The sequence below is a fragment of the Acipenser ruthenus genome, chromosome 18, assembly GCF_902713425.1.
Source record: "Acipenser ruthenus chromosome 18, fAciRut3.2 maternal haplotype, whole genome shotgun sequence".
NCBI classification, from domain to species: Eukaryota; Metazoa; Chordata; class Actinopteri; order Acipenseriformes; family Acipenseridae; genus Acipenser; species Acipenser ruthenus.
In genome coordinates, this window is record NC_081206.1 from 2,037,654 (window position 1) to 2,058,781 (window position 21,128).

The 21,128-nt window shown below is 39.0% G+C and overlaps 1 protein-coding gene across 10 annotated transcripts in view; it reads left to right on the forward strand.

Moving 5' to 3' along the window:
- LOC117421381 (receptor-type tyrosine-protein phosphatase T) overlaps positions 1 to 21,128 on the forward strand; it is a 148,381-nt gene that overhangs the window by 107,538 nt on the left and 19,715 nt on the right. For 4 of the 10 annotated variants that reach the window (XM_058990757.1, XM_058990755.1, XM_058990753.1 and 1 more), the window contains 4 exons: positions 7,490 to 7,519; positions 14,392 to 14,540; positions 16,751 to 16,813; positions 16,954 to 16,992. In XM_058990757.1, the coding sequence (XP_058846740.1) occupies positions 7,490 to 7,519; positions 14,392 to 14,540; positions 16,751 to 16,813; positions 16,954 to 16,992 (281 nt within the window). The remainder of the gene's footprint in view (positions 1 to 7,489; positions 7,520 to 14,391; positions 14,541 to 16,750; positions 16,814 to 16,953; positions 16,993 to 21,128) is intronic. The other 6 variants (XM_058990756.1, XM_058990759.1, XM_058990762.1 and 3 more) reach the window with 3 other exon arrangements.

A 21,128-nucleotide genomic window follows, 5' to 3' on the forward strand; every position in this document is an offset into this window, starting at 1 on the left:
TTTTGAATTTCCTTTGGTTATGCCTGCTTCTGGCCAGCAATAGGTTTTACAAGACAGCGCATTGTCTTGCTCAATGAAGTCTTTACTACAGCCAGCTGAGACTGTCGTTCCCAGAACAAGGAACTGCACCCAGTTCCCATTAGCTGCCAAAGTCACGAAAACATAAAAGTTTTCACACACAGGTCTGTACCAAACAAATGCAAGTCCCACTTAGGGACATGTGAGGGTTTATTGTTTGAATGTTTAGTTGTTCACGTGTTAAATGCTCTTCTGTGTATCAAAGACATCATGCAAATCCATCCGTCGTTTTTCGTATAAGGGTTAGGAAGGGCAGTTGCCCCTTGGGTGTCACCATTATTATTATTATTATTTATTTCTTAGCAGACGCCCTTATCCAGGGCGACTTACAACTGTTACAAGATATCACATTATACATTATTTCACATATCACATTATTTTTTACATACAATTACCCATTTATACAGTTGGGTTTTTACTGGAGCAATCTAGGTAAAGTACCTTGCTCAAGGGTACAACAGCAGTGTCCCTCACTGGGGATTGAACCCACGACCCTCCTGTCAAGAGTCCAGAGCCCTAACCACTACTCCACACTGCTGCCATTAGGCAGTGGTGCATATTATCCAGGGGTAGGGGAAACCATGGACAGGTCTATTTTGAAAGCTTTTAAACCTGATGAAGGCACATGTGTAGTTTGCTTTCTAAATTATAAACCTTGAATACAATTCGGCTTTTATTCAAACCATATACACAGTAGCCTCTATATGTATTATACATTAGAGCTTCTTTTGTGGCTTTTAGTTACAATACATTATTTGTGGGCACATTTGCAGGTAGTGAGTAAAAATTATTTTTTATTTGAACTTTTTATACATTTTCAACCTCGAGAGACAAGAATCATCGTTGTAAAAAATGAGAAGCAACAATGAGGAGTAATGGCAAATCCATGTTTGAGGTTGGGGGGGGCAGTTCAGGCTGTTAGTGGGGCTTTTACAGCACAGTGAGTCAGTTCATCAAAATAAAGGGATGAATCTACAGACTACAACCCACAATGTCATTCTTTTTCTGCGAGAAACAAGGAGCATGTCTTAGCAGTTATAATAATGAGTGATAAAAAAAAGGCGAGCTTGAGTTCATCTCAAATTCATCTCGTCCACTGATATATTATACAGAACTGACACTAAAATACCTCTAAAATAAATTAAAAGAAAGAGTGAAAAACAATGAGTAACTGGAAAACAGACAAAACCTAAACACCTTTAGTAGTTTCCGGTCCTTTTACCTAATCACAAGACTGCTGCGTAGACATTGGAATCAACCAGCCACACAAATGTGTTTGCCAATCATGATGCTAATCTATCTGGGATCAGCCGGAGGGTGGGTGTCTTCACTGTTTTGGGGGAATGCTTTGTTACAACAATCCCTAATTGTGCTTCACGTCTCGTTCCCCCACCATTATGAAGACATATACAAACAATCTCACAAGCTGTCATAAGCTTTCATAGAAACAAACAAACGTCCAACCAAGAAAATAAATAATAACTGTGTTTTGCTGAAAGCGAAGCCCACGCAACCAGGAGAAACTGGTAAAATCCCAAATTCTCAACTGGAGCATCTGTATACCCCAAATGAGATAAGACTAAACAAATCCCCTTAAACGTACTATTAGTAAGTCCGGGTCCTTTTACTTGTATCGCAAGACTGCTTCGTAGACCTATTGGAATTATTGTAATGCCTTTGCACATCTAGACATCCAGACCACCCAAAATCACAGCTAAGACCATTACGGATAAGAAGGACCTACTCCGGCTTTAAGCAGTCTGTATCTGGAACCAAGCCCTTCTTAGTGCGAAGTTCTCATCTCCCGTAGCTCAACTGCTCCTGATCTGCAGGTATTGGGTTGGCTTATATATCTTATATATGTAGTTTAGGGAAGATGAAGGCAAGGCTCTCCACACACAGAACTGTGCTGCAGAAAAAAAGCCACAAATGGGAAACCAGTAACAAGGTCATAGTGGGACTTTGTTTGTTAGTTTGTTGGACAGTTACAATCTGGTCAGCTTCTGTGTTTCTACCACGTTCCTTTTTAGCACACTTTGCGGGACAGTGGGGCTGCTTTGTGCACAGGTGGTGGGAAGTTATTTCATATTTTTTGATGCTCAGCTTGGTTACTCCATTGTTTAAAAGACGAATAGGATGCTTCTGTTTAGCTGAAATTCTGCACCCTGTACTGTACGTTATATCATATTGGCATACCCATCCCAGCTGACTCAGAGGGCTAACATATTGCATACAGACACAGTGAGCATTCTTTAAATATGCATTTATTTTTAATGTTTTGCGCATGAGGCATAATTAAATCGAAATGATGTTTATAGTATGGATAAACTTGTCAAAATCATAACTATGTACATGCAGTTCAACATTGCTGTTGACTTTTTTAAAATAAATTTGTATTCAAGTGTAAATATTTTACAATAAACATTGTACCATCTCAGTGTTAAAGCAGTCTTGTGCAATGTCTTGAATCTCTTCGGCTCTAGGTTAGAGAGTCTGCACATGTTGTGTTGACGTCTTATTACTCTGATAGTTTTCTATCTCTTGTTGTGCCTGATATGCTATACGCTTCGTCAGAGTGGTCTAATGAGATTAAAGAGTAATTAGCAGGGTTCTGGAAAAATATAGCGTTACACGTCCCCATGTGTTTAAATAACATACCTGTAATTTCTCTTTTCACCGTGAACATCCTGACAACTTTTTACACTTATAACTTTAAAGTCTGTTTCAAAGCTCTTTTTAAAATGTCCGCTCTAGTGCTCTGGAAGAGCGATTTAAAATAAGTAAATAACAAGTGCTCTGGCTTTTCTGTTCTGTACCACATCATGGATCGTTATCGCTGTGTTACCGGTTTGACAATGTGGGCAATAATCCTTACACTGTCAGTACACTAGAGCGGCCATTTTGAAAAGAGCTTTAAAACAGACTTTAAAGTTATAAGTGTAAAAAGTTGTCAGGATGTTAACGATGAAAAGAAAAATCACAGGTACGTTATTTAAACTCGTGGGGACGTGGAACTCTATTTCTCGGAACCCCGCTACTTACTCTTTAAACGTGTCAATTTATTAGCAATCATAAATATTATTATTATTATTATTATTATTATTATTAATTTAAAAATATTGTTCTCATTTTGAGTATGATGCATAATTTAATTAAATAAATGCTATTTGTTTTAATCATCCTGTTTTTGGTTTAGTTTTTAAATGCAGTGCAGGTCACTGACTAGAATTAGCATAGCATATTTATAAAGCTTAATCAAGTATGTACACCTGTAAATGATGTGAGCTGACTGTCCATAAGCACTGCAGCAATTCAAATATGTGCAGGACTGCCTCTGGGGCTTTTGAGGCTGGCTTTTAAACTCATTCGACTGCATAGTTATAGAACGTTATAGAGCACAACTGGAATCGAGGGGAGGACCGAGAACAAAAAGAAAAGAAAAGCACAATCCAATGAGAAGGCTTCAGTGTGCACACAGTCTAGCACTTTGTCAAAGTACTTGCTGCCCCTGCAAAGCGGTTTTTAATTATTCATGTCAGAGTTTGATGGTGTCGGATGCACTATACTGTTACTTATTCCTGAGTCCTTTGGGATTTTGGGTAGAACCCCTGGTAACCAAACAGAGAGATCCTCTTTCACGGATTGTGAGGGGGTGGTAATCTATCTAACTCAATGTTTTCCCGGTGAGGGAATAGAGCAGCTAGCAAGCATGTGTCTGAACACCTAAGTTAATATCATAGCGTTAATGTTGCTCACGGTTTAACCTCTTTCAAATCGCTTAGAAAATGCAGCAACACAGAGCACTGCTGCAGTGGAACACTGTTAAGTATCGCCAGGTGACAATAAACTTCCTTTTCAAAGAAGTAAATGATGTTTGTTACATGAAAGCGTTTTACACGGCTTCAGTCTTGCAGCAAGTGTAATTTGTAAAACGGAGCTAACTTCAGAAGGCGCCTCTGGCAGTGTTTAATCTTAATTTAGCTGTGGCTTTGCCTGGTCTTTTTAATGTCTTGAGTCTGTGCTGCGACTGGGAACACCAGGGCATTGGGCAGCTTTGATTTCTTAAATCTCTTTCTAGATCATACTCGGACGGTATTCTCGTGGGTTTATCCAGTGGTTTAGAAATGGATATTTGATTTCTTTTTTTTTCTTGATCCTGCATGAGGTCACGTGGCTTGTTCATTTTCGTGTGCTGGTGTGCGATTTGCATCATGCTCACCGATCCTAACTCCCTTCCCCAATCTGGTCTCAATTCAGATTTGTATAACTCCTTGCAAATAGTTCCAGTTTTTGAATAGGCTCTTTTCAGGTCTTTGGAAGGAATGTATGCTTGTTGCCTGGTCCTTTTCCTCTAACCATATGATCAATCAACCTTTGATTTTTCTTACAGACGGAATTAAACATAAGTATATACACCAACACCACCTACTGGACAAGTAATACACAACAACAGACAGAAATGAATGAAAATAAACACTAGACTGGATTCAATAAAAATTGACACAGCCATAACCGCTATAAAGTATAGCTATGGCAGCACCATACATATTTAATCAGTAGAACTATCTGATTTCATCACACACAGCTCCATGACATCCATAATAACTACTGTACTTATATATCAAGCGGCAGGAAGGAGGCAGGTTTTAGTAGATTTAGACGTCTGTTTCATTATCAGATGCACAACAGCCTCTGAGACTTGTATGCATGGCCTTGGTGTTAATTATAACAGTATCTATAATCTGTCATCTACAATGATGAATGTATTGCTGGTGCAGAGGCTCAGCCCTAAACTTGAGCTTCGGGCTGGCAACCCTTTCTGGCAGAGAGAGAGTCGTACAGCTGCATCGATTTGTGATCTTATTAAAAGCAATAAAAATACAAATGAGTGATATAAACAATGTAGTGATTGGATTCTCTACAGCTAATCAATATTTACTGAAAACCACTGTTGTTATCATTTGTATAATCATGTGTTCAAAAGGGGTTCTTGTGTTTCTCTCAAACATAAAGAAAAAAACATTTTCTTGACGTTTATTCAAGCAGTTTTAAAAAAACCTCAATTCATAAATATCAGAAACCAGCAGTGTTTGAAGGGCTCTTGGGGGGCATCTCTTCAAAGCGCTCACTCCAGTCTTTAATTAACTCTTGTTTTTGACAGGAGAAAAAAAAAACGCCAGTTCATTTTACAAAACTGCAGTTGTTTTTGGATTTCTATAAACTGAAAGAATTAAACTCAAGGACACTTTAGCACTGTTTGTGTGTTTATCCATTTGCAACATTCACGCAGAATTTTCTTCTTTCAAAAAAAAAATCGGAGTTTGTTATATTAAAGATATAAAAAAAGCCCATTTGAGTTGTTGAGAAAATGCTAGATGCGGTCTTGACACAACAGAAACAAATTACTTATAAGCACCGTTTTATTAGGGGAGTTGGTTGACTGTTCGTTCCTCTCAGGTCTACAAGAGTTAGAGGACAGTGTTTAATGCATCAGTAGCTCATGCAGAGCAGGTCCTGTTGATGATTAGAGGGCTTAATTCTCCAGTGCAATCAGTCCCCTGACTTTATTGGGTACTACATTATTTAACCACAAAAAAGACCCTCGGGTGAGCCAGTAATTCCTAGTTTCCACTGAGCAGAGGTACTTGGGGATAGGAGTCATCATGCGGACATACAGGTCAGAGAAGAAAAAGAATATGGGGAGCAAACATTAAAGGGCAATTGTTTGGAAGGCAGAATACAAATAAATAAACCAATGAGGAAATAAATAAAGAAGAAATAAGTATAACTGGTATGCAGACCACTTGAACACATCGAATTGAAACATTTCGATTTTTACATGCGTGTATTTAATGCTCTGATCTCTTTTGAGAGCGTCAACAGCCGAAATGGTTGACCAAGGAATGATAAGTGGTCAGCCTATCCACATCGCAGAGTGCACACTGGGTGTGCTAGAATAGTGAAATGGAGGATTTTCTAATTTAATACATGGAGCTCCATTGTTTTCTAATAATAGTCCTGGGGCTTGAGCAATGCAGACGGGTATTGAATTGTGTTCTTTTATAAAGAAGGGGGAGAGCATGGTTAGGTAAAGTGGCATACCATGTACTGTTTTTGTGATCATCTTTAATAATAAACATACTTCTGGTTTTACTTGCCTTGTGCACAGTCTGTTTCATGGTTGTAGTTTTGTGGTGGTTTAACAATAGCCCGGGCAGATAGTACTGTACAGTTGCTGTGGATTTCAGAGACAGCTTGGAGCTTGCTGTCATGATATCAGCATGTTTATGTCAAGGCACTGGCTCAACACCTGACATTAGAGGCGTTATCAGCATCGCTAAGAAACATTAGTGTCCTCATCAGTGTAATGTATCAGCCCTGGCTATTGCATCAGACCTGGAACATACTGGGAACATTCCTCTCCAACACACACAGCATCAGTATATGAAATACTTTCCCATTGCAGTGGCTGTGCAGGAACAAGCTGGCCAAAACCAATATCACAACAAAACTGCTGTGATCTCTTGGTAAAAAATCCCTTTGAAACCAATAACACCTTAAAGGAAAACAACTTGTGGTGCACATTTTGCAAGTTGCATACAGAAAAAATATTCGATATCTCGTAACTCAACTGCTGCCTAACACCCATACTACCATTTCCAAGAGCTTTTGTTTAACTTCATTATCGTTTTGTTTAAACTTTTGCTTTCTGAATAAATTCTCCATTTTTAGACACATACATAATTAATCGGGATCAATGTGTGAAAAAAAAGAGAGACAAATAATAATAATTCCACTCACCTGATTTCGATCCAACTCCACAGGCAGTTCAGGTAGCAGTTCAGTCTTCCAATATCCATGCACAGAAAGGCCTGAGGTATGTAATTATTGGAATTCACTTGGGAACTATGGAGACGGAAACTATTTCCACACTATTACACACACAAAGTTGCTTCTGCAAACCGGGTGCTTTCTTAAAGTCTTGCAGAAACTCATTTGAAGGGATTTTAAGTGACATGGGAAGCCAGTAATGTTTTATTTGGTCTAAAACAGGACATGCATACATGTTTGGTGCTACAGCCGGCATAATTATAACACAACTGCAAGGTTACGCATTGGCCGAGAGGGAGACTGTATAGTGTGGATATTCTGTGAACGACACATGGCTTATTGGAGACCCACAGCCCCTGCAATGTTTATAATCTTTTGTATTTTAAAATTGATTTATGTATGTATTCATGATTTCTTTCATTTTAAATCAGTTAACTATGTGTACCATCTGTATTTTCTGCTACAGTTTTGTTTTTTGTGTGTTTGTTTTAATGAAGGTGGGTGTAAGTTAACTAATGCATCTGTTTGTGCTTTTCTTTCTGATTTCAATTTGTCCCATTGGCTCAACTTCATGGTTCAGAAGAAATGCGTATTCCTACTCTTATTACCTGTAAGTAGACTTTAGCTCAGAATACTTTTGACATTAAATTGCTTTTTATTTTCTTTTTATTAGATTTTTTTTTAGGTTTTCTTTCAGTGTGGTTTATTTTTCCACCATTTCTGGTCTGACAGCTAATCGATTCTCCTGAAACATCTGAATAATGCAGGCAGAGAGTGGCCAGTTAAATACATGAGTGCCAGTGCAATAAGATCCCTAAAAATAAGAGATCTGTGAATGTTTAATACTGTATGTCACTATTCATGTACTGCTGTTTTTTTATTTTGGTTTTACATACATCACCAGCAGCTTGTAGGCATTAGCAAGCTGCTTTTTGGTTGGTACAGGATCTGTCTTCTGTTTAAACAAAATGCTTTGATTGCAATCCCTTTTTTACATAACTAGGAACGGGGCAGATTGGATTGTTTGCTGAAGGGCGGTTCCGATTCTCTTGTGTTGAATAGAACAGCGGCAGACACATGGAATGGATCCATCGCCAACCAATAAGATTTATTTTGAATGTTCTTTTTTTATTATTATTCTGTTTTTGTTTTCCATTTCAGAACATTATGCAAAGACTTAACAGTACAAAAATCACACAAGCAAAAAAAATATATTATTGATACAATCCTCCAATATTGCATTATCACATCCTCTCAAATCTTACAGCACAGCACATTATACATATATATATATATATATATATATATATATATATATATATATATATATAACACAAGGAAATCTGCATTCCACAAAGCAAAAATAAAGCAAATAAGTAGTATTTTATAACCACAAAGCTTCAATATAATCAATAACGAGAGTGAAAAGACCGTGTTGCCAGTCTGCTATTTCAGCTCTGCACAACTAGCATCTCTTCCTGAAACTTACACTACAAATGGAATGCCCAGACCTCTCAACATTCCACCTGCTTATTAGGAATTCCACATATTTTCATTTTTGGAACAAAGCAATTTTATTGCAGTAATGAAGACCCCCATTGTTTAACAGTAGAATACAGAATTCTGTTGCTTGCAATTAAACTACAGTAGTCAGATGCTATCAATATGAAAAAAAGAGTTTTGTCAACATGTTGCCAAATTTCTTTTTCCTATGTCCGGGCCAGTGCAGTACACATTTACAAAACTCAGAAGTGCAATTGACTGATACATAATTCACTTTTATTTGGACTAGCCACTGCAGTGCAGTGATGAGATGTGATGAATGTTCTTTTATTGCACAGACTGCTTTTTAATTAGTCTATGTACTGTATATGTCATTTTCATTCAGTTTTCCTTGCCATAAAATTCACAGTTTAGGAAAATTAAAAGGATTCTGTATTGAATAGTTTAAATGCTTTTTTCCCCCCCTCCTGGCTATATCATTAATCATTACTGTTTTGATGACACATTTTCATTTTAGATTTCAAATGCTGGGCATCCACACACTCGCACACTCCCTTCCTTCAGAGTGCTTGGCTTACTTTTCTGAATTAAAAATGATGTCATTGCCTTAGTTGTGACTCAGATTTTATACCACAACATGCGCCAGGAAGAAACAGAAGGTAACTCAAGTTGAAAGACCAAACAAGAGGCTAATAATATTCATGGCAGTCTGAACAAGAATCCCTTTCTTGGCTAGTAGCATGCAAAAGGCCCAGCACATTCTGGTCCACTATATCTACCACAAAGGTGCTCCGTCTGATTTTGAAAACGGTGGTGTCACGACACAAGCTGTCAACGAGGGCTGCGCGGTGCAGAAGGCATTGGGAGTAATCAGTACAGAGGAGGCGGGGTTGGGTTTCCTGATCGGACGAGTTGTGCGCCATGCTTCCTCAAAGTGCCTGTGCAGTAAACAAGAGCTGTTCCTCATGAGAAGTGCCTGGTCTGTGGTGGTCTGGGTCTGCCCTACACCAGAAGAAAACCTTCTTTGATGACCAGGCACTGACTGTAGCATCACGCCCCTGGAAGAGCATTCCAAGAACATAATGGACCAACGCACAGGCACCGGACAGTCAATAAGCAGCTCATTAAACATGAAACCAATACAGTTAGGACATCTTCTCCAGCCTTCACCCTAAACCCAGTGAAACATCCCTGGACAATCTGGTGTGACAATACAAGACAATTTGAATTATATAGCACCTGCTGTCCAGAGTATCTCATAGAGCCAGCTTCTATGAGTGGTTTGAACTGGATGGCATAGCTTTGGACACTGAGTGGGGAAAAAAAGCAAACTGCGGTTTCTGAAATACTTCTTATGACCTCAAGTTGCTGGCATTTTTTTTTTTTTTAAATTTATTTTACTTTTCAGAAACTGTTGTATAGAAAATACAAAATATTTGTAATGGAAATGAATGGAGCCTCTCTCTGTTAAATGCACTTTCCTCATGCACAGATGGTGCTTTGCTAATGTACTTTGTAAAAAAGATGCATCTAAATTGCATGTGCACATATATACACACACATACACTGTATATAGATAGACACAGATTTAAAAGGCTAGCTCGAGGTTTTATTACATTCTCAGAAACGTAATCACTTGAAACCAATTACAAATATATATGTATTAGCCAATTAATAAGTCAATGGTTCGTCAAGGGTTGAAATTGTTATTAGCTCTTTTACTTAATACAGCAGACCATCAATCCATCCCAGTCACTGGTATACCCATATATAATATCTATGCCATTTTTGATATAAGACATTTAGTAAATTAGGGTTGTCTTACTGAATACAATCTGCAACAATCTCCACAAAGAACACATGTTGCATTTCTTACACCCACTAGGGGCAGAGTGTTGCAGGGGGGATAGGTTAGAGGTTACACTCTGGTGTACCTGGTGCACTTGGAAGTTAGACATGATCTATAGAGCTCTATTGAGGCCACAGAAGAGGAGTACAATAATAAGTAGACTCTTTATTTTGCATAGCCATACCAAGTTTATCTTTCAGTACTCTAGCTATTCTAGTTGCTATCCCTAACTGGTACAGGAAGATTATTTGATCAAACAACAAAATGACAACAGAGCGCGTTAACTTGCGTGTGAATACTTTGTTGTTGACATACTAATTTAATATTCCAGTTGGGCAAGCATGCTCTTAAGTATTTAATCTTTACAAAGTGTTTTCATTCTGTTTTGCAAATCCAAAACATAAAAGCAAGGGGTTTTAGTAGATAAGTAGCTTGGATCAATTCTGAAAATGTGGCGGCCTGAATCCGGGTTATAATTGAACCATATCTCAGACATTTTAATGAGGCCGGGGATTTATTTTATTTCTTGCAGTGATTTTTGGATTTGAACCTGTAGCTTTGGGATATTTACTGAGTGTATAATAGATTTAAGGTTCACACGGTTCTTAAAATACAGATGAAACGCCCCCTGAGTTCTACCTCTGGGAATGTTTCAAACAGCTGTCATTCTTCCTTGTGGTGTTACCTACAGGCTATTGTCAAGAACATCAACCCGGCTGCCATTAAAAGCATTTTGACACGCACACAGCCCTCACAACTATACAGCAGTTTCAAATGAAGATCCATTTGAGTTACAAATGTAATATCTGAAGAATGACTCGTTCCCAGACAGAAGCTTGGTGAAATAGTGTTGTTTTTTTTGGTCTCTCTTCATTCTTTCTACTATGAAAAGAAAAGTCTGCGTTGGTATACTGGAGACATCTTTCTGTCTCCCTGTTGTCCTGCCTTTCTCTCATTACCTTGATCTATATCTCTATATATCTTCATAAGCCTTGCGGGCTTGTCCGCCTCTTTATTCATGTTGTTGCATTGAAAGTATTTGCCGTTGTATCTGTACAGTTTCAGCTCTGTGCCTTTGCATTGGCAGGAATCCCTGATTCGCCAAACATATTTTTTCGTTTGCTAAACAAGGGTTTTGAATGCTGAAAATGAAACCCAAATTCAACATTCTGTTTATGCATGGCGTGGTTTTATATGATTGCCAGTACCTGCCATGTTTATTTTAACAATGCCAAGCAATCATTTAAGTAGCACATGTCTGACTTTTTTTCAGTGACGCTTTCAGTCCAGTTATGCATTGTAAACCGACTGATTTACAGACTCTGCAACAGATTAACATATAGAATAATAATTATGCTATAATCCAATTATTAAATAGTCTGCAATTAACAAAGTTAGTGCCCCCCCCCCCAAAAAAAAACAGGGATAAGATGGATTTTCTGAAAAAAATAACCTTCCCGTTTAATTAAGTGCTGTTCTGACATTCATTAAATAAGGATTATCTGCAGTTCAGTGCCACTTACTATATGCAGGACATTTGTCATTTAAATGAGCCTATTAAGAAAATATTCAGTAGGCCGTGCAATTGAGAAAATTCCTACAATCAGGCTCTCTGTGACCTTTTAGGAGTAAAGAAACCCACATGTTTTCTATGATGGCACCAATTATATTATAGAGCTCGAAACTCAGATGACAGATCCTTTGGGTAACAGACTGATTGAATCCGATAGCTGTGACTATTATTATTTTATTTTTTATTATTTTTAGACAGTTTCAAAAAGTAAATTTGCAAGAAGTGGCAGGGTTTTATGCCGTGGTGTCTGGTTTCGTCTAACAAGGAAAGGCAGAGATTCATTTTTAAAAGGTGTAGATTTGGGGATGACACAGGCTGCAATTGAAGACAGTGGTAGATCGTTAGCCCTCCCTCGAGGGCTCACCTTCTAAATACTATAACTTCAACCCACATGCTCACAGTGTCTCAGATCCCAACGCTTGACCCAATCAGGCACACCACTTCAAAAGCCTTATATTAACTGAGATCAAATACAACCGCTGTTCCGCCAGCAAAACAGGGCAGTCTGAGCACACATGTTATGCAAACCAATGCATCCCAAAGTGCTTGAGGAGGCTCTTCGGTTGACTTGTGTTTGGAAGTTTTTTAGGTGCCAGGATGCTGTATTTTGATCACATTTTAGAAGATCCATTGCATATGTTTGGGAAGGGTTAACTGCTGAACTGCGGCAGCTTCATACAGTCCTTAGTAATTGTTTTGAAAACCAATACCCCCCCGTTCCTGTTGCCAACAATCTCTAATTTGTTTTGACAACCCATATGTCCTCATTATTACTGTATTTCTACCATCAGTGATTACAACCTTATTCTCCATTGAGAACCTTAATTACATGCCCAGGGCAAAATGAGTGCAATTTAACAGCTGATAACTAAAATATACCTCCTTGTTATAAAATATACACAAAGATATCTGACTGTTTATTTTTTTAAAGAAGCCCTCTTCCTCATACTCAAGATTGCAGTAATGAGTTCTGGATGTAACAAGCTGGATACAATTGGAGACCCCTTACTGTAAAACGGGCCAAACAAGAGCTTTCAGAAATAATGCTGAGCTTTTTTAAAGTGAATTCTAAACTCTGTTTGTTTTTAATCTATATACATGAGCTCAGTGTATGAAATGGGATGAAGAATGTACTCAGTACAATTAATAGACACTGTGTCAGTCTGCACAGATAGCTATACTATACTGGCAAGCTTTCTGGTTATACCAAGAGCCAGTACCCACATGTTTGAAATAAATATCTAGTTTTAATAGTCTGGTAATAGTAGAGCAAATACAGTATGTCTTAAGTCCACTAGGGGCAGAGTGCTGTAGAGAGGGGCAGGTTAATGGTTACACTCGGGTGTGCCTGATGTACTTAGAGGGTAGACATGGTAGACATGGGGTGTGCGACTCTAATTCCGGTCCCCTCTGAAACTTGAGATTTTCCATTTACTAACTCATAGCTCTAGAGGCAGCAGAACTGACACCTTCATGCCCCCCTAGTGGTAATTTCTAAAACCACCTGACACCAGGAAGTGGTTGAAAATGTATTTTTGTTATAAAGAATCATAGAGAACAAGTAAATGGGTATAAGTATCCCTTTTAATGTATCACAGAGCTGTGCTGTATATCTTTCCTTTGGGAATACCCTGCTGTGCTGTGCACTGCTTTGCCCTTCAATGACTCCTACTGTGTGTTTGTGTGTGCGGGGCTTTTTGCAGTGGAAATTTCCATTTACAGAATAAACCCTAAAGGCATCGCCTGAAAAGATACTTTCAAACAGCTATTTAATGAAAGAGTGCATAGTGCAGTCATTCTGGGATTTAAGGAGGACGGTTCTGGTTTGTAAAGTACATCTGCTATACAGTAAAAGTTTCATTAGGGCAAATGAATCCCACTTCAGTAGGGACATTATTTCGAAGCTTTTGAAACAAACGGCCTGTAAGCTCTTAATGACTTGGAATAGTACTTTCAGTTTCAGCAGTCTACTCTGGAGTGACCGGTGTCTCAATTGCTTTGTTCCATGTGGCAAACCTCTCTAATCCAATCATGGAAAAAGGACAGATCGCCTTTAAAAATGTACTACTAGCTTTAGTTGCTATAAAGTTATTCCACCGAAGCCGCCTACAATGCATACACTATATACTGGCCTTTGTCTGTTGCATCGATTGGATCCGCTTTTATCAACACCCCCAGGTCCATAAAAATAATTTTGGTCGCAATTTGAGGGGACGTCAATTAGTGTTTAATCTTTACTGTTTTAACAATACAAGAAAGATAAACTGATTAAAACTGCACACTGCTTTTGCTATGTAGGAAATATACCTCCACTCAACACAGCAGACCAGTTAAGTGATCTAATGTACTAATATGTATATCTATGCCCATTATGATTTCTCTTTCAGAAGATGACACTATTTAATGAGTTATCCTGGGGCACTTTCTGTAAAATTATTTAGTGCCAGAAAGTGTTAATGCAATCAGTATTCACCATTTTTTAATGCATGAGTATATTTAGTCATGTGTCAGATTTACCATGAATAAAACTGTCTCGCTTGCTTTGCAAAACCTTAAGGAAACTTGCAAAAAAGCAAAAGGAGACTCAGACGACTACCCAGAGGGAGATGGAGCCAGTCGCCACGGCTGAAAAGAGTTCCAACAAAGTCAGCACCCTCCACAAAGACGAGGCCTTCTCCTCCAGCTCCCAGGACATCAATGGATTCTGTAAGTCTCCTGCTTCTCTTTCCAGATTCAACACTTCTGTTCATGTACCGTGATGTCAGAGGTCATTGTTACAAGCCATTAATGTTAGCACCGGTCTTTAGAATTTGCTAGTTGAGCAAAACCACAACCAGTCTGGTTTTATTTGCTTTATTTATTGATTTAAAAAATCTGCGAACACTTTTACATGGTTTTTTTTTGACTGCTCTATATTTACCCTGTAATTGCATGTGTGATTATATAGTAAATCCACAACTACATTTTTAAATACAGCGTCATTGCAAAAGACACAAGCAACTGCCAACGTTTTTCATTCTGTAATTAAGTGTCATTGCATTGTAACTACACAGCCACGTGTGTAATTACTGTGCTATTACAGTGTAATTAAAAGACACATGCAGTGCATTTAAAATGTGTTTCTATTCTCAATACAGTTATTTTAATTGTATCCTTTTGCATTTCTTACATCTCGAATTATCAGGAAAGTACGGCGTGGTTGCCAGTCTCAGTATGCAGCTCTTATCTGACTTTGATTTGCATCAATTTCATTAAAAAAGACTTAAGGTTCAAACCTGAACCAAAGAATAATAAAGCTTGGATCATGATGCATGTTCTAAGCAAGGTCTTGCATGTTCTAGTGAGTAAGACCTCACCTAGAATATTGTGTTCAGTTCTGGTCACCTCGTTACAAAAAGGACATTGCTGCTCTAGAAAGAGTGCAAAGAAGAGCAACCAGAATTATCCCGGGTTTAAAAGGCATGTTGTATGCAGACAGGCTAAAAAAATTGAATCTGTTCAGTCTTGAACAAAGAAGACTACGCAGCGATCTGATTCAAACATTCAAAATCCTAAAAGGTTTAGACAATGTCAACCCAGGGGACTTCTTTGACCTGAAAAAAGAAACAAGGACCAGGGGTCACAAATGGAGATTAGATAAAGGGGCATTCAGAACAGAAAATAGGAGGCACTTTTTTACACAGAGAATTGTGAGGGTCTGGAACCAACTCCCCAGTAATGTTGTTGAAGCTGACACCCTGGGATCCTTCAAGAAGCTGCTTGATGAGATTCTGGGATCAATAAGCTACTAACAACCAAACGAGCAAGATGGGCTGAATGGCCTCCTCTCGTTTGTAAACTTTCTTATGTTCTTATGTTCTTACCCCTCCATCCTCAATTCAAGAAGACAACTGTTTTCATTCTATAATTTCAGAGGGACTTAAAAGAATTGCTCAGGGATTGGTATTATTTATGTAATCTCATACGGTTAGTATATTGGAGGATATTGGATATGAATGTGTAGTTTAGAGGGATGGAACCATTGCAGATATCAGATACCAGTGTAACTAGAGACCATCAGTTCTAGAAGATATACTGAACACAGATGCAACCCATTTGGCTTGGATTGTATGCCAAACAGCAAAACAGTGTCACTTGTACAGCACTTCTGTTTGCTTGCCATTAGACATTGCTGTCCGAAGACAGAGCAGCACAGTCTCCTTGGAGTTAGCCCAAACCTTCACAAAAACAAACCCCTCCATGCTTTTATTATGAACTCTTTCTTCTGTCATGTTGGGATGGGCTGTGTCGCAGCACCAGCTTTAGAAATGTCATCCTGGCAATCCTGACAATATGGCTTTTACACAAGATAAGGCACCACACAGAATCATAATCTATAAGAAAAACGCCTTCTAAAAATCAATCATAGCATATTTGATTATATATACTGTATATATATATGTAAGCTGTGATATGTCCACGGCATTGCAGAAAGTACAATAACTGCTACTCTGTAACAGATGACTGGCTACAAGGTTATTTGTATTTTATAATACAGTACAAGAAGGCAGTGCAGGCTCGATTAGACGTGGGTAATCCTTAATGAGGCAAGAAACTGATTCCCCGCAAATGAAATGCTAATTAAGTTAGGCTTTAAAAATGACATGGATGATATTGCAAATAACATTTCAGCGTTTACAATACCTTGTTAATATGATGCATTTGTTAAGGATTTTGTTTTGTACTATGTGTCTTCTAATGCTGTATTAAGCTACAGACATACGGGGGTGCAGAAGTTGTAGTGGTGGTGATGGAGGGAGGGCATTACCCTGCCATCCATGGTTCCTGCACACCCCTACGCTGTAGCAGCGTGTTGCTAAGCTGTGTTGGCGTTCCTCGGATGTTTTTAAACATGTCTTGTTTTCTTGCCTTCCCAGCCACCTCCTCTCCTTGTTCCTTTTCTGTGCAGAGTAAAACCCTGTTGAATTCCTACTACTCAGGTACTGGAGTGCTGCTGTAGCGCACGCACAGTAATTGTTTATTACACATGCTAGCGCTGGAGTATGAGACGTGCTGCGTGTGCGTATGGCAATAATACATTCCCCTTGCTTTTGTTTCCTCCTTGCGGATGCCATTCTAGTGTCACCTGACCCAGCCCCTCCTCCTGCAGCAGCTTTAGGTAAGCAATTCAAAACAGCCTTTTTTTTATTAATGTTAACTTACAAAACCATTCCAAGTGAGTCTCAAGAGCAAAACAGTTTGAAATCTGCTTTTAAAAGATACCAGGTAACAACTAACAACTTGTATTTTGCAAACACATAGCATAACGGTACATTTTAGAAGCGTCTATGTGGATAGCAGTGTCATACTGTCATTTTAATTGATTCCTTGGGTATGTTCTTGCAGATGAGTCTCAGTTGAATGCTAAGTGCACCATTTAATGTTCTTGGTGTTTATATAATTTCAGAATCGCATGAACTTTATTGCATTCAAGTTCACGTTCCTCTTTGAATATGCATGACTGAAGATGCATGAATAATCCAGCATCCTCTTTTTCGTGGTAGATGTAAGCACATCTTTTTGTTTAATGGCATGTAAATTCACCCTTGGGAAAACTAAACACATTCCACAATTTAGAATATGCAAATCCTATGTTTTAGTAGCGTCTTTATTGGTATTTAATATACATGGTGCACTAGCCTTGTTCCAGGAAAATGGAAATGTGCCATTAGCCCAACAGTAAATGAAACACATGGCCATAAACCTAATATAGTGTAAGTGCATGCGACAGATGTGCCTCGAAACGGCGTTCCCCAAACGAGGCTGAAATTCTAACTGTGCTGATACTGCAGTGCTAATATTATAGTGCCGCTGCTGTCTGTTGAAATAATGGCCCTTGTAGTTGTGATCGTTACTGAAATAGTTTATTTTGTTAAACTCGTATACCTTGTCTTCTTGGTAACATGACAGATGTTGAGCATTTTAGAAATGGTATTACTTCTGACTATAGTTCTCCCCGGTCGTTCTGTCTTTGGCTTTGACTGAATTCAGGGCAGATTCCAAAAGGAGCTCAAAGAAATGCACCAGAGCGTGGCGATTGCTGCATGGATGGTTTCCTCACTTCATCTTATGCCCGGCCGACAAGTGCAGACGCACAGGGAATGTGTGTTGTTAAAGAAAGAAAGAAAAGCTGACAAAGTAATGGAGAGTATGTCTCTCTTGTTTTTGCAACGTGTATTGATTCTCTGGTAAACCTGCTTTGTAAGGCCTGTGTAAATTGATTGTAGTACACACCATAATCATCTCGTTTCACAATTAATAGTTTGCTTTGCTTGTTCTCAACTCTGCAATGCTGAATTAAAGCATCGCTACAACATGCACTTAAAAGTATACCTTTTGGTTCTTTTAGTCTCAACTCTCACTGCACACAACCACTGGAAACAATTCACATCCTTGTCTGCTTCTTCATAATGTGAAACTAGTCTGCCCAGCCCTCCTGAAGCTTGCGTAACGTTTGCAGTACTGTATGTTACTTATGATATACCATATTTGGTCATATTTGCTAAAGAATACAGGTTAATTTACATTTTGAAGCTTTTCGCCTGAAGCTTTTGGCCAGTATTTTGAGAATCTCCTTTTCTAAACTTTCTGCAGTGCTAATGTTTTCCAATAATGGGAGATGGTCAATACTGAAAACAAAAGGACAAAACTGAATTATTTTGAAAATGTAAAATATAAAAAAAAAATAAAAAAAAACTTTGAATGAGTTCACCATCTGGCTTCATGAATTTGGAGGTGTTTCTAGGATCCACAGTGACCAATTATTATTTTTATTTATTTTCCCCCAATTTAGAATGTCCAATTATGTTTTTATTCTCCAGACGTTCTGAGGGCGTGTGAGCGTCCTCCAATCTCACAAGCCTAAAGCCAGAATCGCTTTTACGCCGAGCAATCCAGAGCAGAGGTGGGCGGGGCTACCGATCCCAGAGAACAGAGACCAGCCTCTTATCCACTCTGAATGTGCTCCATGTCTGGCCAGTAGGGTTCGCTGTTGCACAATGAGGAGAAGCAATCCCTGCCGGTTTCCCATCCTCCACCCCGGGAGTGTCAGAGCCAATGTGACGCCCCCTCGGGGTCCCCAGCAAAGTTCAGCCTCTTTGCACAGCCTGGACGCGAACTGGTGCCGTCCAAGCTGTGTGACTCATCCTGCACTCCCAGCGTCAGCGCTTTAACTGGATGCGCCACTCGGGGACCACTGAACCTCATTCTTAATGCAGTTTAAGTTGCCATTACCTTTTTCCACACAAAGAGCTGTCAAATGCATTACAGGGTGGCGCTTAATGATTGTTAATGGTAGGGAGCAAGGCTGTTCAGCCATAATGCTCTGCAAATAATTGCTGATTTATGCAATTGCAGCACTAAACATTTCAAGTTATATTAGGTGGGGGAAAAAATGAATTTGTTAAGCTTTTGCATCCAGGCTAGTACGTTTTATTAATGTTTATTATTCCATTTTATTTTCCTTTTCTTCCATCTGTTACAGTATGATTTCACTCTTTTTAATATAAATATTTATGATGCTGGATGCCAGTTTGAAGACATTTGGCTGCTGCTGTATATGCTGTGTGGAGTCTACAAAAGGACTGTTTAATTTGAGGTTGCCTTCCTTATAGAGGAATATCCTTTATTTTGGAAGATGAACCATGACTCTATGGAGCCAGAGTAGATACCACAGTAGAAACCACCGCTGGTACTGGTGACTACTGAGGAAAGCCTCATTGACCCCATCCATGATGTTTTCAGTCCTGTGGGTCAGTCATTGGTTAGCACTGTATATGTGATTGTATATAATCCACAAGTCATTATGGGTGCATGCGGCCTGTTCTATCTTGCCAGCCAGTGAGTGGCACATTGCTTAAGAAAAACAAAAAACAAAAGCAGAACAGCAGTGTTTTAATCGTTAGCTTTTGATTGAGAGAGATTTTAAAACGGGAGAGTGTTTGAAGTGTACACACAGCCTATTATTTCAGTCGCTTGTTCTTTGGATACATAGGCTGGTCTCGTGCCCTTTGGGTTGTCTTTTGTTTTTGAACGTTTCCTTGGCAACAAACACAGGGAAAGATGTCAGGTTGGAGATAATGCAAACCCGACAGCTTGTATGTCGGTGCCCTACAGATTGAAGGTCTTACCGCGATAGTCAGAAGGTTGTGTAGAGTCTTCTGTCACCTGCATAGTACACCATGACCCTGTCTTCATTCAATCAGTGAGGGCCAACAGCAAGCGGCTTCTGCTTCCCTGCAGTGACCTGGGGAACCGTAGAGGGGAGCCTGTGTTTAATAATGAGCTGGGGTATGCGCATGGGCCCAAGATAGAATAGCATTGACGTTTATTGGGATTTAACCAGGAATAAAGCACCAACCACCACCCACCAACCACCTGTTGGGTTTTTTCGAACTCATCGTATGAGTAATCGGAAAATAGGTTGTGTTAGACAGGCTTCCCACTTTCTGTGTGTGTGTGTGTGTGTGTGTGTGTGTGTCTATATATGACACTCCTGAGCATCCTCAGTGGGGCTGTAACAGCCTCCAGGGAAATTAAACAAAAGATACGAATAAGAGGACTAATGAACTGGAAAATCTCATTAAAAGAACAGGATAAAGAAAAGAAACACACACACACACACAAACTCACACACACGCACGAAAAAACTTGAAGAACATACATTTGCAAACCAGTTATTTACAGAAAGGGGAGGATCTGCACACTGAGATAATGAGCATGTTTAATAAAAAGCTGAAAAATGATCTGACCGAAAGGAATACATTGTAATTTAGCACATCAGACAAAATGAGAAGAGCCCGTGCCATGAGCTTAATTAATAACAAAATACAAGATACACGAAACACATTAAAGACAAGCTAAATGAAATGTTCTCCGAAGCAGTGTGCCCCAACAAGGTAAGTATTGATATTCCACAAAGCCCACCTAGGAATGACTGATTGTGAGACTGCAGGACCACCCTCTCCACCATGTTTAACCTTTCAACAGAACTTACTCAAAGTGGCAATGGGTGAAACGATATACAACTGCTATATATTTATTAAAATTCAATTGTAACAGGAATGGAGTTTCTTATCACAGCTGTTGTTTGTTTTGTTTCTTGGTGGTACTTTTTAAAAGCTGCTTTGAATCTATTACAGCACCTAACCTCTGTGGGTTATATCAAGGAGGAAGGCTGGTCCGTAGCAATGAGAACTGGGTGTAAATCTCACCCATGAGTATGATAACAATAAGTCCTGTACTGTGCAAATGCTG